At 44.7% G+C, this 16,427-nt stretch overlaps 1 protein-coding gene across 1 annotated transcript in view; it reads right to left on the reverse strand.

Annotated features, from left to right (window-relative positions):
• The window catches only part of FGF2 (fibroblast growth factor 2), a 36,203-nt gene that overhangs the window by 3,251 nt on the left and 16,525 nt on the right, over nucleotides 1-16,427 (reverse strand). The window contains exon 2 of the mRNA XM_079772884.1: nucleotides 4,561-4,664. Coding sequence (XP_079629010.1) covers nucleotides 4,561-4,664 — 104 coding nt within the window. The remainder of the gene's footprint in view (nucleotides 1-4,560; nucleotides 4,665-16,427) is intronic.

Consider the following 16,427-nt stretch of genomic DNA (forward strand, 5'->3'; position numbering starts at 1 on the left):
GAGTAAAAGCGAGAACGAGAGGGGTTGGGAGTGGGGCGGTTGCAATAGTAAATAGCACAGTCACAGGAGGCTCCACGGGGCAAGTGACATTTGAGCAAATGCTGGGAGGTGAAGGAGTTAACCATCCAGACACGAGAGCAGAGCATTTTGAGCACAGAGAGGGGACAGCCAGCGCCAACAGGAGCAGGAGCAGGCCTGCAGCGTGTGAGGGGCCGCAAGGAGGCCCGGGTGCATGAAGGGAGGGGAGTCGGCCATGAGGTCAGAGAGGAAACGAGACAGGAGATTAAAAACTATTGTAAATACTCTGGGAAAATGGGAAACCAGTGTAGGCTTTTGAGCAGCAAAGTGGCATGACCTGACATTCCCCCAGGGTTACTCTGGCTACAAAGACCACACTGGGCAAAGGCCGATGCAGGGGCACCTGTAAGAGGTGGGCCGAGTATCACAGGCAGAGGGAGTGGAGACTCAGACCACAGTGGTGGCCATAGGGATGGTGAGAAGCTGTCTGCGTCTCACATGAGAGAATTCCAAAAAATGTATGTAGGTACCTCCTCCAAGGAGATGGCGCATAACCCTGCACCCTTCAGTGTGGCTGTGTCCAGTGACTTCCTCCAAAGAGACAGTATAGTAGTGGGGGACGGTCACTCCACAGTGCGCCCTCCTGGCTCCTCCCTGTGCCACTGGCCTCACGAGTCCCACCTGCAACTACATGTTAGATTTGAACCTTCTGGCCATTTCCCCATGCTCTGCTTTTTGGATTGTTTGTTCTTTTACAGTACTTTGATTTTGCAGTTTTGGCTTATGAGGGAGTTTGCGCAACATGAATCCAAAAATGCTTTTGCTTACACCACTTCTGATAATTAAAAACAGACACGATGTAAGCATCAATGCCGACTATTTCAGAACAAACTCAAACACACAAATTGTGAAAAGTTAAAAGGAAATTTTATCTTAATCTTGTAAAAAATATATAGATATATAGATATATACATATATATATATTATAACATTTTATAAGATTGGTTTCTAAAAGAAGCAATAATTCTTATTAGGTAGTAACCTTTGCATTTAACTGTATTTTCTCTCTTAAAAATGATATACATTCCTCCTTAATTGTTGCATTTTTCTGACAAATTTGATCAGTATATATTGTCAATCTAGATAAGGGAGCCCTCAAAAAGCTAGTTTCCCTACTTTGCATGTAGGCTTCATAGTAAAGGCCCCTCAAGTAAGAAAGTTATTCTACAGGTAGAAAAAAAAAAAAGTACTTTACTTTTACAGTAATTAAATGTATATCCTCAGAGAATATAAATGATTTCTCATATTTCAATATTATGGATCAACAGAGGTTACACATACTCGAGTACTTACTGAAATGTTTTGTTTTGTTAGCACAGTCTCTCACATTTTACAGAAAACAATGTGGAACTTTCTAGCCGATAACGACCAGGCAGATTGTTTCATTTCATTGCTAAGATTGTGGTTGTTCGGTGATTTAAACTTAAAACTACTATTGCCTCACTATATGCAATTTTTAAAAAAATCTACTACAATTTTGTGCACGCTTAAGAAATCATAAATCCTAATATTTGTTCTGGACTTCTGTTGCTCATAGCAACAGAATTTATCCTGCTATGGAATGGAATAAGGAGTCTGTTGTGGATTAAAGACTACTCCACGTCTGCCTCCAAATACAGGCTTTGGCAGTTAAATATAGTTACTCTTTGAACTTTTGTATTTTCTAGCTTTGAACAGAGTGGGGGAGAGACCCTTAAGAAATGTTTTTAAACAGTGAGAAATCCTTATCCTGAATGCATTCATACCATTAATACATGAAGGTGGTGGAGAAAAACAATGGTACACAACTTAGTACTTTTTCATGCACTCAACTGGTGGTGACCTACCTGACGTGACTTAGAAACCAAAATGTTTTATGTAGCCGGAGTGCTCTCTCTCTGAGGGCAACTGGCATGTTTTACACATCTCTGTGGGATCCCACACAGGGATGAGCCCTAACACAGCAGGCCGGAATGGGGCCGGGTAGCTGAAGAGCAGGAAGAACCATGCCTCTGGCAAGTGCAAGTTCATAACCGCAGTTTCTCCAGGTTAAAGGAGCCACTGCACGCCCAGGGGATGCTCCTGGTCACAACCCTGGACTTACACCAACAGCGGCTGACAGCTCCACGCCTCCGGGTCTGACTCCGCCCCTTACTGAGCCACCACCAGCACTTCCTTGGTTTGAGGTGTGTGATTGCCACAGCCCACCCAGCCTGACGTGAAGGGGACAGGATCGCCGCAGAACAGGCATGGCAGCAGGCCACCCAAATGGAGTGGTCAGATTAGCGATTAACCGTGAACTTGCCGAGTATAGATCCTAAGATGGAAGCTGGAACCATGATGCCATTCCTCAGAGGAAACCGATAAATTTTGAATTTCCCATTTATGTGGAACAGCTGTAGCTTTGTCTCTACAGAGGAGTGTGTGGTAAATCTCTAAGCATTGCTAAATTCACTCTTACTGCTGAATCAGGAAGAATTAACACACATCCAAGGAGACAGAAACACATTTCAGATGAAATAGAATGCCATGACCTTAATCTTGTGGAAGGTCCTGGTTAGCTAAGGAAGAAAGGAGAAAATTTCTTTTAGAGCACTTTATGCTTCTGATGGTACAGAATCAACAGTTTTGGAAGCTTAATGCCTATTTACCAAGAAAAGAGACCAGAATTCACTGAATTCTAACTTGTAGAGAATTCTGTAAGAATGAGAGACAGTTCCGTTTTCAGGTCCATGGTCTTAAGTGCATCTCCTCTTTTAAGGACCCCTGGTAGTTTCAGAGATGCACTAGAAAGCAGAGTAGCTTCTGTTTTCATCACTTTTGACAACATGGAGCTTTTTATCATTAAAAACATACCTACTCCAGACTATGTTCTTGAGATAAACAAGCCCTTCAATGGCTACCTTACAGGGTAGCCATCATTATCAGGTTATTGGCTCTTAATCTTAATAAGTGGAAAACCACAGGGTAACACTCTCAAATCCCTCACTGAGCCAGATCAGGACAGTCCTAGAAAAGGCTAGAGCTATAAAAGCATTTGACTAGGGTTATCCATAGTTAGTTATGACATAGCCAATGTGTACACCTCCTTCTTTCCACCATCTTCACTGTCTGGCAAGAGCCAAACCAACACTATTGTAAAAGCCACAGTGATTCACACCATGTATGACTTGTCACATCTGGAGGTGAGAAGGGTAGGGTTAAATCCCTCTTCCTCTTCCTACAAGATCAAGGGCATCCAAAATTACCCACTGTTTCACTGTCCTGGAAATATTTAAAATGCTACTTTGGTCGAGTCCCAAAGTATTACATCAACATTTGAATTGACAACAGACTGGTAGAAAAAAAGACAAGAACAGTGGAAAAAGTGAACGTCCCAAGTAAGCAGTCCATCTTTTAGAGCTATTTTTCACCTACAAACGTCATCCATTCCCCTGATTCCATTACCACCACCTTGATGCTGATGACACCAAAGCCATATGTCAACACAGACCTCTAAGCTCCAGACTCATTCCTCCAACTATGTAGTGAACATCCTCACCGGGTTTTCTCTTCGGCAACTCACCCGAAATAGGTCTACATCTTTCCCCAGAACTTGCTCTTTTCCCCCTTCCCCTTCCTCATCTACCCTCTCATCCAAACCAGAAACCGAGGGGCCATCTTTGACTTTTCCCTCTGCTGTATTCCTAAATATTATCCATCTCAGGTGCCAGTCCTTGACTCGGCCTCTCTGCCCTGCTATTGCCAGGTTCCATCACTGATTGCCTGAACAGGCCCATCTCCACCAATCTTCGCTGCCTCAAATCCATCCTCGAGAAAGTAACCACTTAGGACCTATTATGTATTAGACCCTGATGTTGATACTTGATATAAATTATCTAATTTATAATTTATGGCCTTCACAAAAACAATGAGATAGGAAGGATCATTAGTGTCTCTATTTTACAAATACGGGAACTAATTCAGAATCCTTTGTCCAAGAACTCACAGCTAATCAGCAGCCGAGCCAGTATTTATACATAGGATCAGAGCCGGCATTCTCAAATAGCATTCCACTCTGCAAGGGTTTGTCAAATTTGAAAGAAGAACCCTAACACTGATACTCAAAGCTTTATATGCCCATCCCACTGATCTTCAAACAACTGCGCAATATAAGGATTTACAAACAAAACAACACTGTAGTTCAAAGCTTTGCAGAGAAGGCAGTAAAAGCAGTGAGCGAGGGCTCACACTCTGGAGTGAAGGCTGCCTCGAGTCCCACCCAGGCTCTGCCTCAGAGGAGCTGAGTTTTCTTGGTTACTTTTTTACTCCCTCAGAACTTCAGTTTTTGAATCTGTGAAATAAAGAGCATGATACTCCGCATTCTGTAGGGTACATATGGATATTAAATAGTATAATGCTTGTAAAACCCCTAATAAAGATTTAACAAATACCAACACCAGTACATAAAGAGCATAAAAGCAATCAAAGAAACAAACTACAAAAACAGAAAGCATTACTTACAGAAGCCAGTAACCGGCCGTCCTCCTTCATAGCGAGATAGCGGTTGGCACACACTCCTTTGATAGACACGACCCCTCTCTCTTCTGCTTGAAGCTGTAGTTTGACTAGAAGTAATGGGGGAAAATTGACCTTTGTAGCATCATAGGAAAAGCAACCAACTACATGCAATATAAAAACAGGAGACACCCCAGCAACCAGGTAGTCCAGTCTGGAAGACTGTTGTGGGGGCGGATATCAATTAAATTCTATGAGGGTGAGATGCAGGTCCACTAGAGGGGAGCGTCTCCTGACCCCCTTCTCACTACAGTGTCAGAGAGTAGAGGAGTGACAGAGTGGAGAATTTTTTCCTTTTATGTGCAATTAGCCTCTCCTTGGCTAGATAACTGCTTCCTTTTTTTAAGCAGATTGTAGGAAAACAAAAAATAGACATTACTTTAGTATAATGCTAATGTCACATAGACAAGGCATCTAGTTAATTCAAATAAAAATAAAGTTGAAATTTTCTGTTTTGCTCTTCTTGCACATTTCCAATTTGAATTCTCCTGCCTAGAACAGCATTCCCCAAAATGTACTTGGCTAACAGAGGTTACATAAAAAAACAGTCTCTGGGGCCAAATAAATTTACGAAACAACTGTGTTGTTTATAAGGAAAGCACTTTAGACCAAACATCCAGGCAACTTGAACGTAAAAATGTGGGGAAAAATATAAAATGCACACCCTCAATGTAAGAATGCTGATATGGCTATTTTAACATCAAATAATGTAGACTTCAAGGCAAGTAATATAACTAAAGAGAACAGTGTTATTTCATGATAAGAGGGTCAGATACATCAGGAAGACATAATAATCTTAACTGAGTAGCACCTCTTAATAGAATTCTGAAATATCTGAAGCAAAAATTGACTAAAAAAATAATTAAGAATATAGAATATATGAATAACATTATCAACCAACTTGACCTGACTTTTTTAAAAAATATATTTTATTGATTTTTTACAGAGAGGAAGGGAGAGGGATAGAGAGTTAGAAACATCGATGAGAGAGAAACATTGATCAGCTGCCTCCTGCACACCCCCCACTGGGGATGTGCCCGCAACCAAGTACATGCCCTTGACCAGAATCGAACCTGGGACCCTTCAGTCCTCAGGCCGATGCTCTATCCACTGAGCCAAACCGGTTAGGGCTTGACCTGACTTTTTAAAATTTTATTTTAGATCAGGTAGGTTTCATTCACCTGAGACTTTTTTTTTTAAAGATTTTTTAATTGATTTTTAGACAGAGAGGAAGGGGGAGAGAGAGAGAGAGAGAGAAACATTCATGTGAGATCTAAACATCAATCAGCTGCCTCCTGCAGGGCCCCTACCAGGGATGAAGCCTGTAAACCAGGCATGCGTCCTGATCAGGAATAGAATCAGCAATCTTCAGTGCATGGGGCGATGCCCAACCAACTCAGCCACACAGGCCAGGGCTCACCTGAGACTTTATTTTCCTTTGAACATCATAGTTGTTTGAAAACGATGCTAAAAACTTAACCCTGCCCCCATAGCAAGCTATCCAATGCTTATTTGCCTAGTGGACTTGAATTGTTCAAATAAATTAAATTCAACTGAAAAGTTCTTTCATGATGTCAAAGTCACCATGATGTTAAGATGGGCTCTGGTTCTGAACTATTGGTGCTCCTGGTTCCTTTATTTACTTTTAAACAATTTGAGATATAATTCACGTTGGATACAACCTTGTTGCCCAATCAATGAAGTCCCGCCCACATTGCCTGTAACCAGCAACCATTATATCCTTTCTTATTTCTTTTGACTACTTCCCCATGTAATCTTTGTCCCACCCAATATAAGCAGAGGCTAATGGGGTGTGCAGAACAGATTTTTGTGGATGACCTGCTGCTCTCCCATGCTGCCGGCTTTATTGGAATAAATGCTCATATATGATTCAACTCTGTCTGCTCAATTGGCTCAAGTAGTGACAGGCAGTCTGGACCCATTGGTTGTCCGGTTTCATTACCACCTGTTCTGGAAATCCGCCTGTGGTTGGTCTGTCCTGCTCCACCCCTCAGTTTAGGGTGGGAACCGCTCCACACTCTCCGTGGCCTGCTTCCGCTGCTCAGAAGTTTTACACCATCTTTGTCTGCCCCTCCCCGTCCAGGGGCTTCTGGAGGGCAAGGAACTGAGCTGTCCAACTCTGTATCTGGTTCTCACGGGCCAGGCACAAAGGAAAGCTCCCGTGGATGAAAAGCAGGTTGGATGGGAAAACAGGTGTGGATGAAAATGGGTCACAAGCTAACCGGACAAGCTCGGGGAAGGCCTGCATGGTGGCCTTGCAAACTCAGAGACCTCAAGTAACCACAAAGGATGGTCTGCAATGAAAACTTTTTAAGTAAAAGTAGTTTATGGCTGGTAGTCATGTCCTAGGCTAGAATCTTCCCTGACAAAAGTCAATCTTTACCTTAACTGAGCCTGTCTATTAGTCTTTTGAGTATCTACCATAACACACCTTTGGAATGTCTGGGTAACTTCCCTTGTTCCGGACCCCTCAAGGCACAACCAATGTACCAGAGCAGAGACTACCAATCCTCTCGTTGTTATTTTTATCATGTTATTTGTTGACTATTAACTATGCTGTATCATTTTACTTTTTATCCAATTCCAGAGGTTTCCTGCTTTGCTTTTTCTTGCCTCCCTAATCTATCACCAATGAATTTCATGTAACCTACCTATGTCTTCTCTTTTGATTGTAATGTATAAAATCAGGTGCAAAATTGCCATCTTCTAGAGCTTTATCTCAATGTGTTGAGATTTTACTCCTGGCAACTGTTGACAGTTTGGCTCAAATAAACTCACAAAAATTACTTATAGGGTTGCATGTTTCTTATGTTGACACGGCTAAAGAAGCAATGTCCTCAGTGTCATGAGGCTACAGAAAAGGACACAGGGATGATCAGGTCTAGGCTAACTTCTGAAGGTCAAGTAGGAGATAATCTAATGAATAAGGTCCAGGGTAAGGAGACACGGGGGATGGTACTACAGGTAGAATATCATCCCAGGACTGAGGCCACACTTGTTCTACACAGCCAGGTCCTAGGCAGCCAGAGCCATCAGCGTAATCCAGCCTGAGCAACTACAGACCCAGTAATCCAATTTCCTCTCCAATCAGTTACAAGGGAGGAAAAGGATGGAAGGAGGACCTGAGACTAAAATGGCTTAAAACTCGAATATTTGAAAAGGCAAAGCTGAAGTATTTAAGGATGCCTAGCAGTGTGATGAAACTTAAATTCAAATAAGTGTTTAAAATAAAAACCTGTACACTTTTATATGGGAGGCAGGGACCAGGATTGGGACAGGGGACACAGGCATTGGGGTTGTGGGCAAAGGTTCCATTTTCTTACTCTCTTTCTTTTTTAAAAAATATTTTTATTGATTTCAGAGAGGAAGGGAGAGGGAGATAGAGATAGAAACATCAATGATGGGAGAGAATCATTGATCGGCTGCCTTTTGCACATACATCCTGCCCCCCCCACCCCCCACTGGGGATCGAGCCCACAACCCAGGCATGTGCCCTTGACCAGAATCGAACTCAGGACCCTTCAGTTCACAGGCCGATCTCTATCCACTGAGCAAAACTTTTTTTAAAGAAGGAGACTCACACTCAGCTTGCTGTTTCAGTTATATGCCACTAGGTATTTTATTTTTAAAAAATATTTTTATTTATTAAAATATATTTTTATTGATTTCGAAGAGAGATAGAAACATCAATGATCAAAGAGAATCATTGATTGACTGCCGCCTGCATGCCCCCCTCTGGGGATGGAGCCTGAAACCTGGGCATGTGCCCTGACCAGGAATCAAACCCTGACCTCCTGGTTCATAGGTCAATGCTCAACCACTGAGCCACACCAACGGGGCCAAAAGTTCTATTTTCTGACCAGAGTTATGGTTACAAGAATGTTCACCTTTAATAATTCATTAAAGTACAAATCTGTTTTATGTGGTTTCTGTATCTATGGTGTAGTTTACATTTTTTAAGTTTTTTTTAAAAAAAATTTAAAGGACTACACTAAAAGACCAAAAATAAATGGGACTTCAGACAAGATTTCACCCGGGTCATTTCAGCAAGCTGCAGACACCCACTATATTTAGTTTATGGATGCACAAAAGTCAATAATTTTGATAAACAAAGACTTCTGGTGGCTTTCTAATGTTGATATTAAATCCAGTAAAAGATGAAAATAAAAAATAAATAGTGTACTTTTTTCCCCCTGTTGTAGCATAAAAACAAAAGCTGTCAAACCACACAACTGACTAATCTCATCATTAGGCAAGATCTTAGTGGTCAATTAGTCCCATCATTACGCAATTACATCTTAAGTCCCATCTGCAATATCTCTGAGAAGCAGTTGTCTTAAGTTTTAGTTGAAAATCCCCAGCAAACGAGAATTTACAGTCTCTTCAAAGCGACTGAGGGTATGTAAGCAAAGGCGTAGAGACTCCAATCACCATAAGAAAACCACTCACATGTTCAAGTGCTCAGATCCCTGGCACGCGACACATGCAGTGACACAGTATAACCCAAAAGCCAAATTATTATTTCAATGTTACCGCCATGGCTCAAAACAGAACTCCTTTTTTGGAATTTTCTTCAGAGTTTGCATGGTTTCCTTTCGAATATGCTCAAGGATGATGAATCTTAAAATCATAAATACCAGACTGTAGGAGCTGAAAAGGACTTCAGGCAGCGTCCAGCGCACCCTCCTCATTTACAAATAAGGAAACTGACATCTAGAGAGGTTTGTCCCTGGTGAAAAATACAGACTTTGGGAATAGTAAAGTCAGCATTTCCAAGGACGGTGAATACCTTTATTCATTCATTCAATAAACATGTACTAGTGACAGCTATGTGCCAGGATCTGGGCTTAGCGATAAGAAGCACAGAGGAAAACACAGCATCCTCTTGAAGAACACCCAGTATTGTTGAGGAGATGAGGATGGCACACAGATAAATAACTAGCCAGGTTCAGTACTCTAAGTGTCACCAGAGAAGAGTACGCAAGCTATTGTGAGCACTCTCCAGCCCCGGAGATGGAAGGCTTCCTAGGATCAGTGACAGTGGATGGAGACCAAAGGAATCCGCAGGAGTTTGTCAGGAAAAGAGAGAGTAAAACAACAAAGGACCTTAAATGTATAACTTCCAAAGGAGAAGGAACAAGGCAGGCACGCATCCCAGGAGCGGCAGGTACTCAGGTGTGGCGAGCACGGTGTGAGGGTGGAAGAGGGCGGCAGGGACACCAAGAGCCTCTGCATACGTGTTAAGGAGTCTGATGTGTGAGACGGGATGGGAGGACGAGAGCGTGTAGGGAAACAGCTGGGATGGAGAGAAGGAAACAAAGGGAATGAGGGAGCCAAGGACGGAGGGAAGGGTGAAGAATGAGTCCAGGTCTCTCTGTCTCAACACTGAGACATTATGCCTGGCCAGTGTGGCTCAGTGGTTGAACATTGTCCTATGAACCAGGAGGTCACGGTTCAATTCCTGGTCAGGGCACATGCCCAGGGTTGCAGGCTCATCCCCAGTAGGGGGCGTGCAGGAAGCAGCCGATCAATGATTCTCTCTCATCATTGATGTTTCTCTCTCTCTCCCTTCCTCTCTGAAATCAATAAAAATGCGTTGCAAACAAAAAACTAACAAACAAACCCCACCTGGGACATCACTGAGACAGGAAACCCAGGAGGAGGACAAGTTGGCAGGAGAAGACAATGAGATGTGTTCCGATGAGACACACTGAAAGTCTGTGGAAAGTACAGGCAGAGATTTCCAAAACACAGGAGTCCGGAGCTCAAAAAAGGAAATCTATGCTGAAAAGATTTGGTGCCCACGGCAAACCGGCTGCCTTCGGCACTCAGGCTGCACCAAACCCAAACAGGGAGATACACAATGGTTGCAGAGTGTGTAGCAGACGCACATTCAAGGGCAAAGGACAGGCTCCTGGGAGCACCAACATTTACGGAGGGAGAGCCTGGAACGGAGTGGTCAGCTCAGGCCCCTGCAGATGCACAGGGGATACACACACCTGAGAGCTGCACGTACACAGATTGGGAAACTAATGGACAAAATTGTTATTCTCTGCAGATGGTAGTTTTCTACATTAAATGTCAAGAGCCTAAATGCAATGTGGTATTCTGTACTGGATCCGGGGATAGAAAAGAACGTTGGTGAAAGAGGTGGTGAAATCCAAATACAGTCTGTCGTTAACAGTAATGTACCAGGATTCGTTGTTTTTGTTTTTTAGTTTTGACCAATGTGCCAAAACAAAGAGCCATTATGTAAGAAGCTAAGCTCTGGGAAAGCTGGGTGAGGGGGACGGAAACTCTCTGAAAAATCTTTGCAATTCTTCTGTAAATCTAAAATTCTCTTTTTGAAAAAAAATATTTTTTTATTGATTTCAGAGAGGAAAGGAAAGGGAGAGAGAGAGAGACAGCAACATCAATGATGAGAATCATTGATTGGCTGCCTATTGAGGATCCAGCCCGCAACCCAGGCATGTGCCCTGACTGGTTCATAGGTCAATGCTCAACCACTGAACCACACCGGCTGGGCTAAAATAGTTTAAATATAAATAACTGTAATATAATATGTCTGAAATGCAAGTTTTCTTGCCATAATTATTATACTTCTAAGCCATAACATTTAATTTCTGCAATTAAAAAAAATTGAAAATGTACAGCTGACTTATGTCGAAGACAGAGCTTTTACAAGCAATTCCAATCCATAAAAACTTACAGAAATCAATTTCCTCCAATATCGCCTCTTCTGCACTTCATACTTCAAGTCCCCAAATGCACGTTTGGGCTGGCTGAGCTGCAGACCAGAGCAAGCGTGACAGCCGAATACTGAGGACATCAGGCGATTCCTGGTCCTTCTAACACAGCTGCTGTTTAAGAATGGCAAAGGTTTCTACATCTATGGTGGCATCAGATAAGTAGACTGATAGCAAGAAAGAGGGAAAGACATCCGGCATCTTGTGATGTTCCAGACGCTCCAGGGGCAGCACAAGGTCAGGGCAGAGCTGCCCACGGGCAACAGAACTTCGAAGACAGAGAGAAAAGGAAACCCTCCGCAGGAGCATCACGGCAGCTCGGCAGGTAGAGGAAACACCTCCCTCACTCTTCCCGCAGCTGCCAGGGCTCCAGACAGCATCGGACTCTGTCAGGCAGAGGCCAGAAATGCTCTGCCCCCGAGGGCACTGCTTGGCCTGCTTCATGGGGACCGTGCCGTTCAGGCGGGACAATTCCCGCAGCCGTTGGCAGGGGCATTTTCTGGCAAGGACAGCTGCAATGCTGACACTCAGCCGCCTGGACCTCAGGACCCTGCTTTGTTGCCACAAAGCAACAGGGAGCGCAGGCATCTGTAAATACCAGCTTCCACCCACAGGCGTCAGGAGCCCTGTACAAGTGTTAAATGGTCCTTTCTTCCCAGAGGCCAGCTGCTGGACGAATGTTTCTATAAATACGTCGGCCATGAAGTCGTTTAAATGGAGACCAGATTGGTGGTTGCCAGAGGTGGCGATGGGGGGCGTGATGTGGCTACGAGAGGGCAGCCTCGCGGCCCTCGCGATGGCGGTTCTGTACCTTGCCTGTGGCGATGTCGACACCCTGGCTGTGATGTGATGCCATAGGACTGCAAGATGTCACAACTGGGGGAAAGGTAAGCGGGATCTCTCTGTATTACTTCTCACAAGTGCACGTGAACCTACCATTACCTCAAACTTTAAAAAATGAATTACTAAATGTCAGCCAACTGACGTTCAAAATCTAACCTAGTTTACTAACATTTGAAATACATGTCTGAGAGACACAGAATTTCTGGAGAGAAAAGAATACAAACCAACTAATGTAAAGAAGACAGACTGCTCCGGGTAATATTTTTACTGTAACTTCAGTTTCCAAGGCAGCCTCTGAACGCGTCCACCAGGAGGCGAGGGCAAGGGGGCAGAGGAAAGAAGGATGAAGCTCAAATACCACGTCTGCACCTGTTTGTCGCATTATTGAAGAATTAGGTGGTGGAAGGGGGATGTGTAAAGACAAGACAAAACGATGTTTTGTGCCTCAGATGGCTGAATGGCTACAGGTGGTTATGTTTTTCACTAGCAAACAACTCTGGTGCCCCCGGAACATGTGATCACTGCCCATTTCTCTGTATTTCTTACACTGTTTACTGAATAAACAGGCCCTCCAGCCCCGTGGGCAGGAATCTGTGCCACTAATGAGACATCTTGAGCATCCTGGACTGGAGGTGGGAGCCCCAGGCGTGAGAGGGCTGCTCTGTTGTCGGCGGAGACCAGCGCAGACAGGCCTGGGAGGGAGTCGTATCCTGGTACGGAACAAACCGTGGGATGCCTGACCTTCAGTCAGGGCTGGCCACTGCTAGAAGCTGAGAAATGCTTTCACTGAAAAACAACTCCCGAGGCTTTACATCTCAGTTCTACGTACAAATCAATTCTAGAAGCATCCTTACCCACCCCTTTGGTCTGTCTCAGAGTAAATGGACTTCAGCATGCAAGGAACTGTGGAGATCCTTGTGCGGAAAGTGGGGTAACAAGCTCCACGGCCTACAGGGGCCATGCCAGGGTCATGCAGCGTGGAGCAGCTTGGGGACAGGACCCAGAGGAGCAGGGGACAGTGGGGTCTGTGCTCAGCTGCAGAACACACACACCAGCTCATGGGCCCGCCACCACTCAGCACCAGCCTAGGGCAGAGATTTAAACTCTTAAACTCTCTCTCTCTCTCTCTCTCTCTCTCTCTCTCTCTCTCACACACACACACACTCTCTCTCTCTCTCTCTCTCTCTCACACACACACACACACACACACACACACACACACACACAATCTGTGATGGAAATCTGGCCGGAATACCCTGAAATGAGAAGCAGCTCAGATCCAGATTAAATATAAGCTGCCTCAAGCAAGCATCCAACATGCCCAAGCGATGGCGGGTGGCCTGACTGCAGCCTCCTGCTGCCACTTCTTTCTGTCCTTTTGCAATGCTTCTTGGATGCCTGCGAGAGCCCGAGTTTTCTCTCCAACGTGGTACCCCGTGGCGATAACGCAACCAGCTTGGTTGGCCGCGCACCGAACCCTGGGGGTGAATGCCAACTCAACGGGCTGTTTGTGTTCCCGGCACTTCCCTCTGGATCAAGGAGTTTGCATTCATCTACAAAAATCACACAATTCAGGCAGCTCCAGAACAGCAAACAGAGCCACAAGTGTGTGCTCAGAAAGGAGGAACTGGGGTGGGGGGGAGTTAGGGCCCAGGGAAGGGGGAGGGCAGCTGCCCAGTGTTCCAGCCATTGAACTGCACTCTCTTGGTCATTCGATTTGACTGGGAAAATCGTTAGGAAAAGACCTTTCGGAGCCGGCTGAAGACAAGAGGCGTTTTTGCTCGACTCTCATGAAAGTAGCCGGGCAGCATGTCCCTCAGTCAATGACGAGCATTACTGCAGCCTCTGCTCTGGAAAACCCTGCTTCCAGCCAAGAGCTCAAGGCCCATCTCCAAGACTTCTGAGGAGGCCCTCCCAAGGAAAACTCTCCCTCCGGGCACCCTGCGTGGCAGAGCCGCCTGGCTCAGGGAGGCTGGAACCAGCTCCTCCGCCTCTGAGTCGCCAGGAAGAAGCAGGGACTGCCCTCCGCCGTGTTGAGAATCCAAGGGGAAGACGGGATCACGGCTCTAGCCCAGAACGCAGCTGCGGTGAAGTCCAAGTTAATAAAGCTACGTGGACCACTCGGAGTTCAGTTCTTTAAAACAGGGCACTTGACACTGGGGCTGGAAGCTGGTGGGGTGGGAGATTCTTTGAAAATGCCTGCCGTTTCCTTACAGAGTATCCCAAATGCTGAGGCTGCGCACTGTCACACGTCTCACAAAAGGACAATGCCTTTGGAATGGAAATGAACAGCATCAAAACCAGGCCTGGGAGCCTCAGCATATGCCCTTACACTTCCAGAGTGAATGCCTTTCTGTGTCTGTCCGTTTAACATGCTGTCTCCTCACATGAGCAGGAAGCCAGTCATTCAATGTCCTTCCCAAATTCTTAATGCATCCACCCACAGAAGAAACAGGTCTTCTCGCTGTGTGGTGTGACCAGCTAGGCCCTCAGTCATCCCACCCTCTGCTGAGAGTCTAGCAAACGTCATAAAAAAATAATTCATGAAACTGTGCTCTGTATCTCCATTTCATACATAGGATCATGCAGCCTTTTATTTGACTCTCTTGATGTTATCCATTTTAGTTTATAAAAAGGATGAATTTAACTTAGGTTTTGCTTCTATTCTTCATCTAACGAACCCTGTGAGGCACTCCCTGAGTGGGGAGCAGGGCACTAGAACATAGTGCCCACACCACCCGTAACAGTGAAGCCAGACTGTGCGGATGTGTTAGCCAACTGAATCAGGAGCAGTGCAATGAGCAAAAGACAATTCAAGATTTTGAAAAATGGAGGGATTCCATTAAAGGGATCTAATTTCTAACTCCCTGAAACATCCAATTCCCCTCACCGCCTACCTAATTCTCAAAAACACAGAATAGCAACAACCAATCCCTTCCACTCTACGTCTTTCTTCAGGACTTTTGCCCTGCGGCCACTTTGGCTCCTCCATTCCCTCTGTGGTCTAAGATATTTGCAATGTAGAAGGACTTAGACTCTCGGATTAGGTACCTTCTCTCCTCATGCTCTGATTCTGGAGGGTGGGTAATATATGATATGGGTCAATAAATAAAAGCCTCAGAAACACAAGCAGGAAGGTTAGGTTTCATGCAGTAGGAACTATAAATAGACTGTGCGTTCTCTCTCTCTCTTTTTTTTAAAATACATTTTATTGATTTTTTAGAGAGGAACGGAGAGGGAGAGAGAGATAGAAACATCAATGATGAGAGATTCATTGATCAGCTGCCTCCTGCACGCCCCCCCCCCCCCCCACTAGGGATCGAGCCCACAACTCAGGCATGTGCCCTTGGCTGGAATTGAACCTGGGACCCTTCAGTCCGCAGGCAGACGCTCTCTCCATAGAGGCAAACCAGCTAGGGCTAGACTGCGCATTCTTGAAAAGAAATGTATCAGACTGAAATGGTGTTTAAAGAAAACTCATCTGAAAGGTACTGCAGGTGTTCGTGTGTAAGATAATAAGGACATGGACTCTGAGGGTGGCACTGAGGGTGCAGAACCAAGGAATGAATGCCAGGGTTTCATGAAGTCTGGATTTGGGTTGTTTCTTTTTAAAAATATGTTTTTATTGATTTTAGACAAAGAGGAAGGGACAGGGAGAGATAGAAACACTAATAAGAAACACCCCCTGCACTCCCCCTACTGGGAATCGAGCCCACAAGCTGGGCATGAGCCCTGACCAGGAATTGAACCTCTTGGTTCATGGGTCGAAGCTTAACCACTGAGCTAAACCAGATGGGCTGGATTTGGGTTTTTAAAACAAAACAAAAAACAAGGAGAAATAAGTTGTGTTTAGGTTTTCCACTTAGAAATATATATATGAAAACTTATGTAGAATAATCTGGGGAGGAAATTGATGAAATTTATGGCCCAGCACCAGCTCCAAGCTCATCAAAGAGAACAATGAACTGCTCATTTGATTGGAAGTGAAGTTAGCAGATTCAAGTTCACAGAGCAACGTTCACATGAAGGTATTTTCCAGCCAGTAGGAACTTGGAGCCGGATGTGGTTGATTTATTTTGGTGGTTCCAGTGAACCCGGCCTCTTGTCAGTCACACCTCATGTAACTCCTCCCATATTGACTCTAATCTTGGGCCACATTGACGGAATTTGATCAATGGAGATTAGCAAACCTGATGTAAACAG

This window comes from Cnephaeus nilssonii (assembly GCF_951640355.1).
Source record: "Cnephaeus nilssonii genome assembly, chromosome: 5".
NCBI lineage: Eukaryota > Metazoa > Chordata > Mammalia > Chiroptera > Vespertilionidae > Cnephaeus > Cnephaeus nilssonii.